This window comes from Pseudophryne corroboree, chromosome 7 (assembly GCF_028390025.1).
Source record: "Pseudophryne corroboree isolate aPseCor3 chromosome 7, aPseCor3.hap2, whole genome shotgun sequence".
Taxonomy (NCBI): domain Eukaryota; kingdom Metazoa; phylum Chordata; class Amphibia; order Anura; family Myobatrachidae; genus Pseudophryne; species Pseudophryne corroboree.
The window spans coordinates 114,291,273-114,309,692 of NC_086450.1; the positions used below are offsets into that span (position 1 = coordinate 114,291,273).

Genomic DNA, 18,420 nt, shown 5'->3' on the forward strand with positions numbered 1-18,420 from the left:
TTATGGACGGACTGCCGAGTGCCGACACAGAGGTAGCTACAGCCGTGAACTACCGTACTGTGTCTGCTGCTAATATAGACTGGTTGATAAAGAGATGTCGTAGTATGTATGTATGAAGAAGAAAAAAAAAAAAAACCACGGTTAGGTGGTATACAATTGTGGACGGACTGCCGAGTGCCGACACAGAGGTAGCCACAGCCGTGAACTACCGTACTGTACTGTGTCTGCTGCTAATATAGACTGGTTGATAAAGAGATGTCGTAGTATGTATGTATGAAGAAGAAAGAAAAAAAAACCACGGGTAGGTGGTATACAATTATGGACGGACTGCCGAGTGCCGACACAGAGGTAGCCACAGCCGTGAACTACCGTACTGTACTGTGTCTGCTGCTAATATAGACTGGTTGATAAAGAGATGTAGTAGTATGTATGTATAAAGAAGAAAGAAAAAAAAACCACGGGTAGGTGGTATACAATTATGGATGGACTGCCGAGTGCCGACACAGAGGTAGCTACAGCCGTGAACTACCGTACTGTGTCTGCTGCGACTGGATGATAAATAATGATATAAAAAATATATATATATCACTACTGCAGCCGGACAGGTATATATATTATATAATGACGGACCTGCTGGACACTGTCTGTCAGCAGAATGAGTTTTTTATAGAATAAAAAAAAAAACACCACACAAGTGAAGTCACACGACGAGTGTTTAACTTTTTCAGGCAATCACAATATAGTATACTACTAACTATACTGGTGGTCAGTGTGGTCAGGTCACTGGTCAGTCACACTGGCAGTGGCACTCCTGCAGCAAAAGTGTGCACTGTTTAATTTTAATATAATATGTACTCCTGGCTCCTGCTATAACCTATAACTGGCACTGCAGTGCTCCCCAGTCTCCCCCACAATTATAAGCTGTGTGAGCTGAGCACAGTCAGATATATAATATATACATAGATGATGCAGCACACTGGGCTGAGCAGTGCACACAGATATGGTATGTGACTGTCTTGTACTCCTGGCTCCTGCTATAACCTATAACTGGCACTGCAGTGCTCCCCAGTCTCCCCCACAATTATAAGCTGTGTGAGCTGAGCACAGTCAGATATATAATATATACATAGATGATGCAGGCATGCAGCACACTGGGCTGAGCAGTGCACACAGATATGGTATGTGACTGAGTCACTGTGTGTACCGTTTTTTTCAGGCAGAGAACGGATATATTAAATAAAACAACTGCACTGCTGGTGGTCACTGTGGTCAGTCACTAAACTCTGCACTCTCTTCTACAGTATCAGCCTCAGGTCAATCTCTCTCTCTCTCTCCTAATCTAAATGGAGAGGACGCCAGCCACGTCCTCTCCCTATCAATCTCAATGCACGTGTGAAAATGGCGGCGACGCGCGGCTCCTTATATAGAATCCGAGTCTCGCGAGAATCCGACAGCGTCATGATGACGTTCGGGCGCGCTCGGGTTAACCGAGCAAGGCGGGAAGATCCGAGTCGCTCGGACCCGTGAAAAAAAACATGAAGTTCGTGCGGGTTCGGATTCAGAGAAACCGAACCCGCTCATCTCTAGTGGAGACACTATAGTCTGGCATAATATGAAGTGGAGGCACTATAGTGTGGCATAATATGAGCTGGAGGGCATTATAGTGTTACATAATATGAGCTGGGGCACTGTTATGTGGCACAATATCAATTGGAGGCTCTATAGTGTGGTATGATTTGAACTGGGGACACTGTGATATGGCATAATGTGAACTTGGTACATTGTATGTTATTATGAGATAGGGGTTACTGTGTTTCATAATGTGTACTGGCAGCCTTACAATATGACATAATGTGAACTATGGGGCATAACATTAACTAGGGCACTACTATGATTCCGAAAATGAACTAAGGCACTGTTATAGAGCATACAATTAAAAGCAGCTGCGGAGAGAGGTCTCTCTAGAAGCATTGAGACAGGGGCCCCTTCAGAATGTAGCTATGGGTCCCACAAAGTTCTGGCTACGCCCCTGGAAAGACAAGTAGGGACCAAAAGGGGTACATACATAACTTTATAACAAGACCAATGAGGCATTCCAATACAGGCTGAATCGCATCATCACAGCTCTGCCCCCAAATGCCGCGATAAGAGCCTGGGATCTTGGATGGTTGTCTACTCTCTGGGAAGAAGTGGTGCAAGTATGCGGGTACGCTCGGGTACGGAGTACCCTTAAGAATTTGGCAGTGGGTACGCAGTACAACCTGCCACACACTCTGCACCCGTGACCGCCATTACCACAATTATAATGCACTACAAAGCAACAAGGCCATGGTGCTTGGCAGCATGGTGACGCCTCCCACTTTTTCAGGGTTACTGGGAGCGCAATGGTGATGTCATGACGTCACATCACGCTTCCCCCTCTGGCAGCTGTGGCTGGCATGAAGAGAGGAGCCTGATTGCACTTTCCCTTGCTGGGAGCAGCAGTGCAGCTGTTTCCATTCACTCGGCTCGTATAATGCATCGGCACTGAGCGGCTTTTGTACGCTACTAAATATTTATATTATTGTGAGGGTAATACTATATTTCTATTAAATCAGGGGCACTACTTCAGTATATATTCCTGTTATAATGGAGGTATTACTATATATTGTTATTAAATTGGGAGCATTACTATATATATTTATTATACTGGAGGCATTACTATATATTCTATTATACTGGGGGTATCACTATATATTTCTATTATACTGGAGGCATTACTATATATTCTATTATACTGGGGGTATCACTATATATTTCTATTATACTGGCGGCATCACTATATATTTCTAGCCTTGCCTCCAGAGTGCAAAGAAAAGGGTCTGTGTCGTGTCGCCACGCCACTAGTATCATGTAGCCACTCCTACTCGTGCCATGTGGCCACGCCCCCTCACAACACATGATCACGCCCATTTTTCTACTTGCACCGCTGCTGGGAAGTGATGGAGAAGCCTCCCAAATTCAGCAGTCTCCTGGACATTCTGGGAGAGTGGCCCAGTGTGATAGTAAGACAGCACACATGCAGCAGATAGGGTCAAGATTGATTTGTCCTCCTACACCTAGCCTCAATACGCCATATGGTGCGACTGAGAGGCTCCGAGATATGTAGCGTACTGTACTTTTCATTAAATTTTGCATCTTATTCGCATTGCAGATGCAGTGAAACACCAATCACAGTGTACCAGAGATGCAGGTCTGCGACTTAAACTGCACATAAATACACATAAAGTCGCAGATGAAGCGCAATGGCAATTGGTGTGATAAAAAACTGCGGACGCTGCATCTCAGCACTGCACTTCAGATACAGAGTCAGACTCAGTCACCCACAGATGTACACATAGGTACACAAATGTCACACATCAAATGAATCAGTGTAATCTAGCAAAGTAGTTTTGTGACTTCCAGTTGTTTAATTATGCAAATAAGATGCAGACTTGGAATGAGAAAGACGCTCCGTGCGGCCGAGTTTCCCAGGACCTGGCGCTGAGGTGAAAACGCAGACAGACATCATAGAAAGGAAATAAAAGAAAGTCAAGAGGAACATGAACTTGCTGGAACTGTCTAAACGGTTGAGTTGGAAGCTTGTGTGACACGTGCAGGTTTATCTTCACAGTGCCTATTATTCAGTACAGGCTCCAGTGGGATTTTTCATCCCTATCTGTACACAGGATAGAACACCAAGGACTGATTGGGTCACTTCCATACACCTGTTATATGCCCGGCTCCGACACTGAGTAACAGTATTATAATTAATGAGAATGATGATGATACTTGATCATTATTAGAATGTCATCTCCCCCCACACACATACCTAGAAGTAGGGCACACCCACATGCAAAGAGCCCTCAGCACAGCTGATTATTACCTTGACAGGAGTGAAGGCTGCTCCTCAGACTGTGAGTATGATGCTTGGCAAGTTTACATTTATGAAGCTGCTAGTTGCCAACCATAAATAGCAGCAGCTGGCACCCATGTGGATACGGGTTGGGTATGCGTCACGATACCGACGCCGGGATCCGGGCAACGAGATGGCTGGCGGGGTGGGGGGCGAGCGCAACATGCCCCTTGCGGAGTGGTGAGCTGCGGTCTATGGATGTCGTGGACACCCACGAGGAATAGTACCTGCTAGTCGGCATGCGGTATTGTGACCGGCGGTCTCCTGACCACTGGTCAAATAACTACACTCCATGGATACAGTGGATACACCACTAGGGTTATAAAAACACTGGATGAGTGACATTTTGGGGTCAGTTCAGTAAAGAAGGGATACATGGTCGATGCTGGTGATGTGCCTCTGTGATTGGCACCCTACATTGCCCCTAAATCATCTGTACATCATTACTACATCATGCATTTTACATCAAAGCTGAATAAAATCCAAATACTTCTGGTCCCAAGCATTTCGGCCATGGGAGACTCAGTCTGTAGAAAGCCACTGCTGGCTGCGGTCCTGTGCGCTCCTGTTAAAGCTGCAGCAATAACTGAGCACTAGCATGCAGCCTAAAGAAAGTCTTACTGGTGAGATTTCCTATTTCTTACTACATAGGCTGCATCCTAGGGCTTTCAGTTATAAAAATATTACATACAGAATTCTGTAGCAGCTAGCCTTATATTACAATTAATAATGATGAAGGTAACACGTTCCTAATGCAAAAATGACCCAATGGAACACCATACAGTAACTGTTGCTGGTACAAAGTATAGTGAGACTTGCTGGAAGTGTAATTTAACACAAATGGCTAAAATTGGGAAATCTACACAAATGGTGGTGGTGGTGGTGTATGTGTGTGTGTGGGGAGGAGGGGTATTCTATTAGCTGCAGTAATTTACTGCTAATTGATCCCCCTGACTATTCAATTAGTCCCCAAAGGCAGCCCGCAGACTGCACTTAACAGTTATTTCTCTTCGGGTCAGAGTAAACCTGAAAAGGGCCCCCTGATAAATACCCTTACCATGTTAACACATAGATCCCGGAATTTATCCCGGATTATATGTGGTAACACCCGATAACAGGGTAATTTATTGGGTGAGAAAAAAGGGCTCTGATTTCTTAGCCCCTAGTGTTAAAGCTCAAAGCTACCACCTTTTTTCACACCCTGTAAATTACAGGGTCTAACTGAATTCCCCCCATAGAATCATAACTTGTAAGATTCCACCTTGCAACTCACACGCATCTTCCATCATCTGTTTCAGTTAAAGAACTTCTCACAGCCAATAGGGTGGAAGGGGTGGAAGACCTGGCTTTTGACTGGATCTCCAAGAACCTCTATTGGACGGACCCGCGCTATAGGAGCATCAGTGTTATGAGGCTGGCAGATAAATCTAGAAGAGCCATAATCCAGAACTTAAATCAACCTCGCTCAATCGTGGTACATCCAATGATGGGGTAAACTTATACTATACCTTTTATTTCCGTTTTTGGTGCCTGCGCTTTTTTTCCCCTCAATCAGTGACAAAATTAATGGAAGCTGTTGTATTTCTCATAGTCCAGCATCTTTCACTTTCAGCTAATCATTCTTTCTCTACTGTTGGCAAATGACCATGCTCAGAGGAGTGTGTAACGTGATACATTGCATGAAAAGAATATGCTGAAAAGTTATCATTAGAACTTCTGTCTTTTCCTCACTTTTGTGCACATTGTCATGAAGCCAGTAGCATCAGCCCCATACAGCTCAGTTATTCACTTTCAGAGTGCCTCTGTCTCCAGTTCGGAGATAATGTTCTGTATTTTATGTGCGATGGCTCATGATGTCTTCCTCCTAAGAGCTGATCTCTCGTATTTTATAGGTTTCTTTGCTTACACGTTTGAACATTTCAGCATAATGAATTAGTGGTACATATACATATATTATGTATGATAGTGTATCCCAAAGACAATGGAAGTGATTTCCCCAGATGCCAAGTGTTGAAGTGAGAGGGGAAGTGGTGCCAATAGGGTAGCCAACAAGGGGGGCAGGGGGTCATTTAAAGAATATCAGGGCCGTACTAGCATTTCCATGGTTCTCTTAGCTTATTATTCAGGGTAGGTGGTCCTTGAATATTAGACAGAGGACAGAACAGTAGTGTCTTTCCATGGCACATGAATCAGAAATTGGTACTTTCAGACAGAGATTGTTGTTTGGTGCATTTCCCGAGTGCATGTATCTTGAGTGGCACAGTGTTACACGAGGGGTGTTGGCTGCACAAACAGTGGTCATTGGGGGACATGATTTTCCTACCTGATCAGAATTTGATCATTTAGCAGAATTACCTTTGGGTACAGTCTCAGGTGCACAGAAAACTGCAGGATCCCTCATTAGAATATGTAGTAAATAAAGTACAGTGCTCAATGGTACACGTGTAGACTATACATTTATTTGATATTGAATAAAACAAACATTTTGCATCTTCTGAATGAGGATTTCTGCAGCGATACATGATGAGCCTGTTCTCAACGCAAAAACAATGAAAGCTGGACTGCACTGCAGCTGGTAGATTACACTCACAAGTAGTCTCATACCAACAGCATGAAGACTGAGCTGTGTGATGCATTCAAAGCAGAAACATAATTGCTATTGTAAAGCCATAAATCTGTATTGCTGAACCACTTATAATATGAAAATGAGACATAATTACTTAATTGTTTTTTTTCCTGTTGTTTAGGTTTCTTTATTGGACTGATTGGTACCGTCCTGCTAAAATCATGAGGTCTTGGTGTGATGGATCACATGCGTCACCAATTGTCAATGCCAGTCTTGGATGGCCAAATGGTTTAGCTATGGATTGGAGGTGAAATAATGAAGAAAATATTTCTTTCTTAATAGAGTAGCATTTTCTCCAGCTGTGTCCGCCTAGTAGGAGATCATTGTAATAAGCTAGTTTGAGGCTTTACCACAGATTTTTATTGACTTAATATGTCTGTTCCTTTCCATTTCCTTTGTTAATATATTATTATGTATACACATTGTCTCTAAAGAACATCAGTGGTTAGGATCCAGATTTTTGGTATTACTTAAGCATCTTTATTGAACTCTCTAGTACGCCTAGCTAAAACCATGACGTCACGTTGTTTCTTATTAAGCAGTTGGCAATAGGTTTTCAGTACTTATGTAAAATAATATTCCACTGACGATTGCTACCATATCTACACATGCTTTGTTTTCAACTCAAAACAATTTGTCATTTTGCAAACAGTGCAATGAGAATATTTTGGGTGGATGCGTTTTTCGATAAAGTCGAACACAGCAACTTTGATGGTTCGGACAGACAAACGCTTAGCAGAATAACACAGATGACTCACCCATTTGGTCTTACTATCTACGGAGGTAAGAGACCAATAAGAGACCAGAGATTCCGTACACCTTCCCATACTGAATGTCTGCATATTGCTAAGTGTATTCAGCATAAGCCGCTCAGTTACATTAGCCTTTATGATACTTACTGTTATATAAGTTACATGACATGATCCATCTCTTAAGCTGTCTTTACAATGATGTCATGTATTCATAAATGAAACACATGACAGACCAGTATGATACGGGTTGGGTATGAAATACCAACTGTCAGAATGACAGCGGTCACATGACCGACCGCAGCTTCCTGACAATAAGGATCCCAACACGGACAAGTGTAAGTATTTTCCCCCTCTCCTGCCCCCTTATCCTAACCCCTGGGGGTGGTGGCTAGGGCTAATCCGTGGAGGGTGGTGGCTAGGATTAACCCTCAGGGAGGGTGGCAGCTATGCCTAATCACCCCGCCAGTGCCCAACCCTAACATCCCTAGTGCCTAACCCTAACCCCCCCCGGCCCTAACCCTGATACTCACCTTCGGCATTCCGGCAGTCAGTGTTCCAGCGCCGGTGTCCCGAGTGGTGTCAGGATTCCGGTGTTGGTCACATGACTACCCAATGCTTTTGAATACATTTTCTATCCCAATCACATGTGTGCAGCTGCTTACTGCTACACCAAGCCAGTTTTGCGCGCAGATGTGAACCATATTGCATGTGCACAGTGAAACTAAAAGCTCAGATTTAGGCTTCAGTTCCACCGCCAAAAATAAACTTTTAAAATTTAAGAGCTGAAACTGTATAACGATACAAATATTTTAGTAATGGAAATGGTCAAAATAGTACAAGTACCGCAGCCATACTTGGTAAGTAGGCTTTCCCATGATACTGCTGGCGGTAACAGCCTCATACTGTACATTGGGTGAAGGGATAATGGGCCTAATTCAGCATAGATTGCACATTTACTATCCATTACTCTGACATGCGTGGAAACGCCCAGCACAGGGCAAGTCTGCCCCCCCACCCCACCCGCGCACAAATGCGAAAGCATCGCACTAGCTGCGAAGGCAGGTGGCTACCCACCATGTTTTGGGTTGCAGCGGCTGTGTGTGACATCACGTAGCCACCACGGACCAAGCTGCAAACGGTCCGGACCCCCAACACCGCCGTGATGCCCCTTAAATGCCGCCGTGATGCCCCCTCCCGCCCTGCGAATGCCTCTGCATGTCGCATCTCACAGTGTACGCACATGCAGTGCGGCTCCTGTGCGTACGCACATTTCAAAAGGTTTCAGTATGCAAACGCAATTGTACCTGTATTCCATGCTGAATCCGGCACAATATGCATTACTCAGCACAATAGGAATTTTGATAATATACAATCTGAGCGTGTAATACTGGTTAATGGTAAACAACATACAATATGCAACATATATTGTTTGTTTTGATCCAGGCTATGCGTACATAACTGACTGGAGACTGAAAGCAATTGTGCGTGTCAGAAAATATGATGGAGGAGAGATGACCATTATTCGCAGAGGAATAAATAACATTGCGCATGTCAAATCATTTGATGCAGGTATCCAGACAGGTAAGTCAAGCTGTTTGAAAAGACATTGTGGTACATGTAATAGCCTGTGAGATGCAGCATCAGCGAGTTCCCAGTGAATCTGACCGATGCTTTAAAGGGGCAATCATTTAAATGGCAAAATCAGGTTAGTTTTTCTTGCAGCCTATTACATATACCCCAATGGGTTGCACAGAAGTTGCATAGAAATCATAAGCACCATAAGAACTCTAATTTCTCTAACGTCCTAAGTGGATGCTGGGGACTCCGTCAGGACCATGGGGAATAGCGGCTCCGCAGGAGACAGGGCACAAAAATAAAGCTTTAGGATTAGGTGGTGTGTACTGGCTCCTCCCCCCATGACCCTCCTCCAAGCCTCAGTTAGGTTTTTGTGCCCGTCCGAGCAGGGTGCAATCTAGGTGGCTCTCCTAAAGAGCTGCTTAGAAAAAGTTTTTAGGTTTTTTTATTTTCAGTGAGTCCTGCTGGCAACAGGCTCACTGCATCGAGGGACTTAGGGGAGAGAATTTCAACTCACTTGCGTGCAGGATGGATTGGATTCTTAGGCTACTGGACACCATTAGCTCCAGAGGGAGTCGGAACACAGGTCTCACCCTGGGGTTCGTCCCGGAGCCGCGCCGCCGACCCCCCTTACAGATGCTGAAGATTGAAGGTCCGGAAACAGGCGGCAGAAGGCTCTTCAGTCTTCATGAAGGTAGCGCACAGCACTGCAGCTGTGCGCCATTGTTGTCACACACTTCACACCAAGCGGTCACGGAGGGTGCAGGGCGCTGCTGGGGGCGCCCTGGGCAGCAATATTTAATACCTTTATGGCAAAAGAATACATCACATATAGCCATTGAGGCTATATGTATGTATTTAACCCATGCCAGATATCTAAAACTCCGGGAGAAAAGCCCGCCGAAATAGGGGGCGGGGCTTATTCTCCTCAGCACACAGCGCCATTTTCCTGCTCAGCTCCGCTGTGAGGAAGGCTCCCAGGACTCTCCCCTGCACTGCACTACAGAAACAGGGTAAAACAGAGAGGGGGGGCATTTTTTGGCGATATTTTGATATATTTAAGCTGCTATAAGGAACAACACTTATATAAGGTTGTTCCCATATATATTATAGCGCTTGGGTGTGTGCTGGCAAACTCTCCCTCTGTCTCCCCAAAGGGCTAGTGGGGTCCTGTCTTCGATAAGAGCATTCCCTGTGTGTCTGGTGTGTGTCGACATGTATGAGGACGATGTTGGTGTGGAGGCAGAGCAATTGCCGATAATGGTGATGTCACCCCCCAGGGAGTCGACACCGGAATGGATGGCTTTGTTTATGGAATTACGTGATAATGTCAGCACATTACAAAAATCAGTTGACGACATGAGACGGCCGGCAAACCAGTTAGTACCTGCCCAGGCGTCTCAGACACCGTCAGGGGCTGTAAAGCGCCCTTTACCTCAGTCGGTCGACACAGACCCAGACACAGACACTGAATCTAGTGTCGACGGTGATGAAACAAACGTATTTTCAAGTAGGGCCACACGTTATATGATCACGGCAATGAAGGAGGCTTTGCATATCTCTGATACTGCAAGTACCACAAAAAGGGGTATTATGTGGGGGGTGAAAAAACTACCTGTAGTTTTTCCTGAATCAGAGGAATTAAATGATGAGAGGTTAGGGCGCGCTGGGAAACACCCCCTAGGGTGGATAAGGCGCTCACACGCTTATCAAAACAAGTGGCGTTACCGTCTCCTGATACGGCCGCCCTCAGGGATCCAGCTGATAGGAGACTGGAAACTACCCTAAAAAGTATATACACACATACTGGTGTTATACTGCGACCAGCCATCGCCTCAGCCTGGATGTGCAGTGCTGGGGTCGTCTGGTTGGATTCCCTGACTGAAAATATTGATACCCTGGATAGGGACAGTATTTTATTGACTATAGAGCAATTAAAGGATGCTTTCCTTTATATGCGAGATGCTCAGAGAGATATTTGCACTCTGGCATCGAGAGTAAATGCGATGTCCATATCTGCCAGAAGGAGTTTATGGACGCGACAGTGGTCAGGTGATGCGGATTCCAAACGACATATGGAAGTATTGCCGTATAAAGGGGAGGAATTATTTGGCGTCGGTCTATCGGATCTGGTGGCCACGGCAACTGCCGGAAAATCCACCTTTTTACCTCAGACCCCCTCCCAACAGAAAAAGACACCGTCTTTTCAGCCGCAGTCCTTTCGGTCCTATAAGAACAAGCGAACAAAAGGACAGTCATATCTGCCTCGGGGCAGAGGAAGGGGTAAGAGAGGGCAGCAAGCAGCCCCTGCCCAGGAACAGAAGCCCTCTCAGGGTTCTGCAAAGCCCTCAGCATGACGCTGGGGCCTTACAAGCGGACTCAGGAGCGGTGGGGGGTCGACTCAAGAATTTCAGCGCACAGTGGGCTTGCTCACAGGTGGACCCCTGGATCCTGCAGGTAGTATCTCATGGTTACAGGTTGGAATTCGAGAAGTCTCCCCCTCGCAGGTTCCTAAAGTCTGCTTTGCCAACGTCTCCCTCAGACAGGGCGACGGTATTGGAAGCCATTCACAAGCTGTTTTCTCAGCAGGTGATAGTCAAGGTACCCCTCCTACAACAGGGAAAGGGGTATTACTCCACGCTATTTGTGGTACCGAAGCCGGACGGCTCGGTAAGACCAATTCTAAATCTGAAATCTTTGAACCTGTACATACAAAAATTCAAGTTCAAGATGGAGTCACTCAGAGCAGTGATAGCGAATCTGGAAGAAGGGGACTTTATGGTGTCCCTGGACATAAAGGATGCTTACCTGCATGTCCCAATTTGCCCTTCACATCAAGGGTACCTCAGGTTCGTGGTGCAAAACTGTCATTATCAGTTTCAGACGCTGCCGTTTGGATTGTCCACGGCACCTCGGGTCTTTACCAAGGTAATGGCCGAAATGATGATTCTTCTGCGAAGAAGAGGCGTATTAATTATCCCTTACTTGGACGATCTCCTGATAAGGGCAAGGTCCAGAGAACAGCTGGAGGACGGAGTAGCACTAACCCGACTAGTGCTGCAACAACACGGGTGGATTCTGAATTTTCCAAAATCTCAGTTGACCCCGACGACACGTCTGCTGTTCCTGGGAATGATTCTGGACACGGTTCAGAAAAAGGTGTTTCTTCCGGAGGAGAAAGCCAGGGAGTTATCCGAACTTGTCAGGAACCTCCTAAAACCAGGGAAAGTGTCTGTGCATCAATGCACAAGAGTCCTGGGAAAGATGGTGGCTTCTTACGAAGCGATTCCATTCGGCAGATTCCACGCACGAACTTTTCAGTGGGATCTGCTGGACAAATGGTCCGGATCACATCTGCAGATGCATCAGCGGATAACCTTATCGCCACGGACAAGGGTGTCTCTTCTGTGGTGGTTGCAGAGTGCTCATCTGTTAGAGGGCCGCAGATTCGGCATACAGGACTGGGTCCTGGTGACCACGGATGCCAGTCTGAGAGGCTGGGGAGCGGTCACACAGGGAAGAAACTTCCAGGGAGTATGGTCAAGCCTGGAGATGTCTCTTCACATAAATATACTGGAGCTAAGAGCGATTTACAATGCTCTAAGTCTGGCAAAACCCCTGCTTCAGGGTCAGCCGGTGTTGATCCAGTCGGACAACATCACGGCAGTCGCCCACGTAAACAGACAGGGCGGCACAAGAAGCAGGACAGCAATGGCAGAAGCTGCAAGGATTCTTCGCTGGGCGGAAGATCATGTGATAGCACTGTCAGCAGTATTCATTCCGGGAGTGGACAACTGGGAAGCAGACTTCCTCAGCAGACACGATCTACACCCGGGAGAGTGGGGACTTCATCCAGAAGTCTTCCACATGATTGTGAACCGTTGGGAAAAACCAATGGTGGATATGATGGCGTCCCGCCTCAACAAAAAACTGGACAGGTATTGCGCCAGGTCAAGAGACCCTCAGGCAATAGCTGTGGACGCTCTGGTAACACCGTGGGTGTTCCAGTCAGTGTATGTGTTCCCTCCTCTGCCTCTCATACCAAAAGTACTGAGAATTATACGGCAAAAGGGAGTAAGAACGATACTAGTGGCTCCGGATTGGCCAAGAAGAACTTGGTACCCGGAACTTCAAGAGATGCTCACGGAGGATCCGTGGCCTCTACCTCTAAGACGGGACCTGCTTCAGCAGGGACCGTGTCTATTCCAAGACTTACCGCGGCTGCGTTGACGGCATGGCGGTTGAACGCCGAATTCTAAGGGAAAAAGGCATTCCGGAAGAGGTCATTCCTACACTGGTAAAAGCCAGGAAGGAGGTGACTGCACAACATTATCACCGCATTTGGAGGAAATATGTTGCGTGGTGTGAGGCCAGGAAGGCCCCCACGGAGGAATTTCAACTGGGTCGATTCCTACATTTCCTGCAAACAGGATTGTCTATGGGCCTCAAATTGGGGTCCATTTAGGTTCAAATTTCGGCCCTGTCGATTTTCTTCCAGAAAGAATTGGCTTCAGTTCCTGAAGTCCAGACTTTTGTAAAAGGAGTACTACATATACAGCCCCCGGTTGTGCCCCCAGTGGCACCGTGGGATCTTAATGTAGTCTTGGATTTTCTCAAATCCCATTGGTTTGAGCCGCTCAAATCGGTGGAGTTGAAGTATCTTACATGGAAAGTAACCATGCTACTGGCCCTGGCTTCAGCCAGGAGAGTATCAGAATTGGCGGCTTTATCATATAAGAGCCCATATCTGATTTTCCATACGGACAGGGCAGAACTGCGGACGCGTCCTCATTTTCTGCCTAAGGTGGTGTCAGCGTTTCACCTGAACCAGCCTATTGTGGTGCCTGCGGCTAATAACGATTTGGAGGATTCCAAGTTGTTGGACGTGGTCCGGGCATTGAAAATATATATTTCAAGAACGGCGGGAGTCAGAAAGTCTGACTCACTGTTTATATTGTATGCACCCAACAAGATGGGTGCTCCTGCTTCTAAGCAGACGATTGCTCGTTGGATTTGTAGCACAATTCAACTTGCACATTCTGTGGCAGGTTTGCCACAACCTAAATCTGTCAAGGCCCATTCCACAAGGAAAGTGGGCTCATCCTGGGCGGCTGCCCGGGGGGTCTCGGCATTACAACTCTGCCGAGCTGCTACTTGGTCAGGGGCAAACACGTTTGCAAAATTCTACAAATTTGATACCCTGGCTGAGGAGGACCTTGAGTTCTCTCATTCGGTGCTGCAGAGTCATCCGCACTCTCCCGCCCGTTTGGGAGCTTTGGTATAATCCCCATGGTCCTGACGGAGTCCCCAGCATCCACTTAGGACGTTAGAGAAAATAAGAATTTACTTACCGATAATTCTATTTCTCGTAGTCCGTAGTGGATGCTGGGCGCCCATCCCAAGTGCGGATTGTCTGCAATACTTGTACATAGTTATTGTTACAAACAAATTCGGGTTGTTATTGTTGTGAGCCGTCTGTTCAGAGGCTCCTACGTTTGTCATACTGTTAACTGGGTTCAGATCACAAGTTATACGGTGTGATTGGTGTGGCTGGTATGAGTCTTACCCGGGATTCAATATCCTTCCTTATTGTGTACGCTCGTCCGGGCACAGTATCCTAACTGAGGCTTGGAGGAGGGTCATGGGGGGAGGAGCCAGTACACACCACCTAATCCTAAAGCTTTATTTTTGTGCCCTGTCTCCTGCGGAGCCGCTATTCCCCATGGTCCTGACGGAGTCCCCAGCATCCACTACGGACTACGAGAAATAGAATTATCGGTAAGTAAATTCTTATTTTTGCTAAGCTTGCTGAGATGGCTGTATTCCCAATATGCATCCAGCTAGGCAGGAGTAGCTGCTTTACTCCTGGAGACAACAGTAATATACTGTCCTGGTTTACAGCACACAATGCAAACACCATATAGAAATAAAGCAGAATTCACTATGTACAGGTGTAGCCACGCTCATCGTTGACCGCAAGTGTGCCCGCTGCATACACGCATGCATGTGTACGCACACACACACCATGATGTTATCCTATGGAGCGTCCGCCCGCTGCAATCACTCGCAGAGTGACGCGTTCGCACTATGCAAAGATGAGCGGGGCTACATCTGTAACAGGAAATTAGACCAAGATGCAAAGACAAAATGAAAGGTTTTATTAAGTGCCAGTTGTCAAACACATTTGTTGCCTTCCTTTTAGAAGAGGAAATGGGAATAGGCTTTATTGTTCTAGACCTATTGCCAAAATCACTGTAATGTAAACAGACAGCAACATTAACATTACTATAGTATTAGGCTAAATGGGAGGCTTTCAGATGATTTCAGCCAATTGGAAGTGAATGCTGATTGTTATCTTGATCAGTGCACATGTTGCAGCAGAGTCGAGCATACACAAGTGATCCTCCTCCAAATAGGTGTACAGTATATGCAACCTTCTTGTGATCAGCATGGGGGCATTTTTTGGGAACATGCTCTTAATGTGCTTGGCCACACTTACATGGTATCCGGTCTCTAGGACGACCACACTTAGGTCGACAGTCATTAGATCGACCACTATTGGTCGACATGCATTAGGTTGACAGAGTTTCTAGGTCGACATGGTCACTAGGTCAACATGTTCTAGGTTGACATGACAAAAGGTCAATATGAGTTTTTCACGATTTTTTTTTTTTAAACTTTTTCATACTTTATGATCCACGTGGACTACAATATTCAACAGTAACCTGTGCCGGGCGCAGCAAGGCACCTTGCCCGAAGCATGGCAAGCGAAGCGAGCCATGCAAGGGGACACGGTGCACTAATTGGGGTTCCCGGTCACTCTACGAAGAAAACGTCACTATAAATTTTCCCGTGTCGACCTTTTGTCACGTCGACCTTGCTCATGTCGATATAATGCTTGTGTCAACCTATTTTGGGTGTCGACTTAGTTGCTGTCGACGAATAGTGGTTGACCTAGACACTGTTGATCTAAGTGTGGTCAACCCTATGAACCACACCCGCTTACATACAGTACTGCTGCTACCACTGTCCTGTTCCCTTTAGCACAAGGGTTTGTAAGTGCAAAACCCGTCTCAGTTGTCACAGCCAAGATGAGTACCGATATTTTGTGTGCATGAAAAAGTGCAATTTGTTGAAAAGAAAAAGGTGCATATTACATTTGTATCTGACTCTCACGAACCCCAATAATTATCATTTTAAAACTAAAGTGTGAGCGAGCTGTGCTAATGTTATTTTGTGGCATCACATGTTTTTGGGTTTATTGTGCACAAATCATGTACCCTTTTTATGCAGAATTACACAGATTTACAGGACAGGAGTAAAGTGATAACTTTGAAGCACACAATAACATGAAATAAACCCAAACTAATGAGCCCTCGCTCTTGTGATTAATTCCAGACACACATGAGGCTAAATAGCAGTATTTTAGGAGACAAATGTAATTTTAAGTAGATTGGACTTTTTAGATGGAATAACCCCAAATAATTATTGAATAGTCAAAACACTCTAAACCAATGATAGGCGGCTTTCTGGGTGGATCCAGAACAAAATGATGGGGGGGGGGGGGGGTGGTGACAGAGAAAATGAGGGGGTTCCTTTAGCACTCCAGAAAAAGTGGGTGTGGCCTCACACCAAAGGGCATGGCCTCAAAGAGAATGCCGTTTCATGGGGTAGTGGGTAACATCAGGGAATGGGTGACAGGGGAAGGCTGTGGGTGACAGAGAGGGAGATGGAGAGGGAGAGGCAGTGGGTGTTACCAGAAAGAGTCAGTAGGTGACACAGCGAGAGGGTTAGACAGAGTGAATGACAGGGAGAGGCAGTGAGTGATGCCAGCTAGAGGGTGAAAGGCAGTGGGTGACGGGGAGAGGCAGTTGGATTTATACATGGGGCACTGGTCTGCATGGGAAAGGGGCAGTGAGATGGTGGCGGGAGGAGTGAGACACTTTGCTGGTGAAGGGGGTACACTGGTCAGAATGGGGACACACACACTGTGACTGTTCTTGCTGAGGGGGAGTTCTTGCTGAGGAGCAGTTGGATGGGGCAGGGAGCTGGATGTAAAAGTCATTGAGATGGTGTGGGAAAGTGGGCAGGATGGCGGGGACTCTCTGAATGGGGAGGCACTGGGTAGGATGGAACAGGAGCAGTGAGATGGGGTCTGAGGGATTAAAACGTGGCTGAATGAGTGGGGAGCAGTGTGACTGGATTGACTGGGGGGATTGTAGGTGGGAGGGCAGTGAGATGGGTGCAGTAAGCTGGTTGGGGAGGGAAGTCAGGAGACACTGTGTAGGTAGGGTGGGAGACACTGGGCTGGCAGTGTGGGAGACACTGTCAGACAGGGTGGGAGATACTGGGGTGGCAGGGTGGGAGACACTGGGCTGGCAGGGTGGGAGATACTTCCCTGTAATGCGGCGTGCTGGGACACCGGCGCTAACAACAGTGACTGTCTGGCAGAGCTGACTGACTCGCTGAATCAATGTAAAAGGTGAGAGTGCTGTGCAGTGTCAGTGACACTGCACACCCACTGCACTGCACAGCACTGTCACCTTTTACATTGATTCAGCATCCAGACATTATCCTCCGCGATATCACCCACTCTATCCGTTACATTAGCCATCTGGGGGATTCCAGGCCGGCAGCCCAGGTGCTGTGTTGCGGACTCAGGGCCTCTGGGAATCTGGGCACGGCTGTGACTGGGAGGCACTTCTGTGACAACAAGTGAAGAGGAGGCGCCGGAGCTCAGAGAGTATGCGGCACAGGGAGGTCTATGAAAGCCTTCTGCTGCACCGCTTTCATACACATATATGCCGGTGGCCGCAGCAGCTTTTGTTCCTAACCGCGGCTAGGGAGTGGGGATTGTTGATGCTGGAGGGGGCAGGTGGACTGGCAGCAGTACATAGGATGCTGCAGTAAAAGGATTATTTTTTTCCCCTATCTACAGCGCAGAGACTTGCTGCAGGTACAGTACCTTTTATAATGGTCTGTACCAATTTTTGGCTCTCCAAACTCTTATTGAAAGTATGGGAAAAGGGGCGTGGCCACTTTACACATGACCACGCCCCTTTTCAAATTTGTACCGATTTATTATGTGTACATTTTTGGAGAGTATGTTGCTGCAGATTTAGTGGACCTATTTTGGGGTGTGGACCAGGAGCTGCAGCTCCATCAGCCCCATTGTTAATCCTGCTCTGGGAACACACAGCAGCCAAAGGGAGAGCCTCCCATTGGATGTAACCTGTGTGGGGGGGCGTTTCAATCCTGCTCTGGGAACACACAGCAGCCAAAGGGCAGAGCCTCCCATTGGATGTACCCTGTGTGGGAGGGCGTTTCTCGCCCAATCAGCTGTGGACTGGGTGTGATAGACCTGCTGCTAACCCAATGAGAGCTCCTAGCCACGCCCAGCGTTATCCACACAGTCACAGAGTGACAGATCTGGGCTATTATATAGGAGATTCTTGCTGTCCCCTCCAGTGGGATGAAACACCGTCTCAGGAGGCAAGAAGAGAAATAACACAATTTTGTTATATGGGTATCTC

General features: G+C 46.7%; 1 protein-coding gene across 1 annotated transcript in view; it reads left to right on the top strand.

Annotated features, from left to right (window-relative positions):
* The window catches only part of LRP2 (LDL receptor related protein 2), a 449,269-nt gene that overhangs the window by 160,250 nt on the left and 270,599 nt on the right, over positions 1-18,420 (top strand). Inside the window, exons 19-22 of the mRNA XM_063932587.1 lie at positions 5,233-5,425; positions 6,682-6,807; positions 7,213-7,343; positions 8,756-8,893. Of these exons, the coding sequence (XP_063788657.1) occupies positions 5,233-5,425; positions 6,682-6,807; positions 7,213-7,343; positions 8,756-8,893 (588 nt within the window). The remainder of the gene's footprint in view (positions 1-5,232; positions 5,426-6,681; positions 6,808-7,212; positions 7,344-8,755; positions 8,894-18,420) is intronic.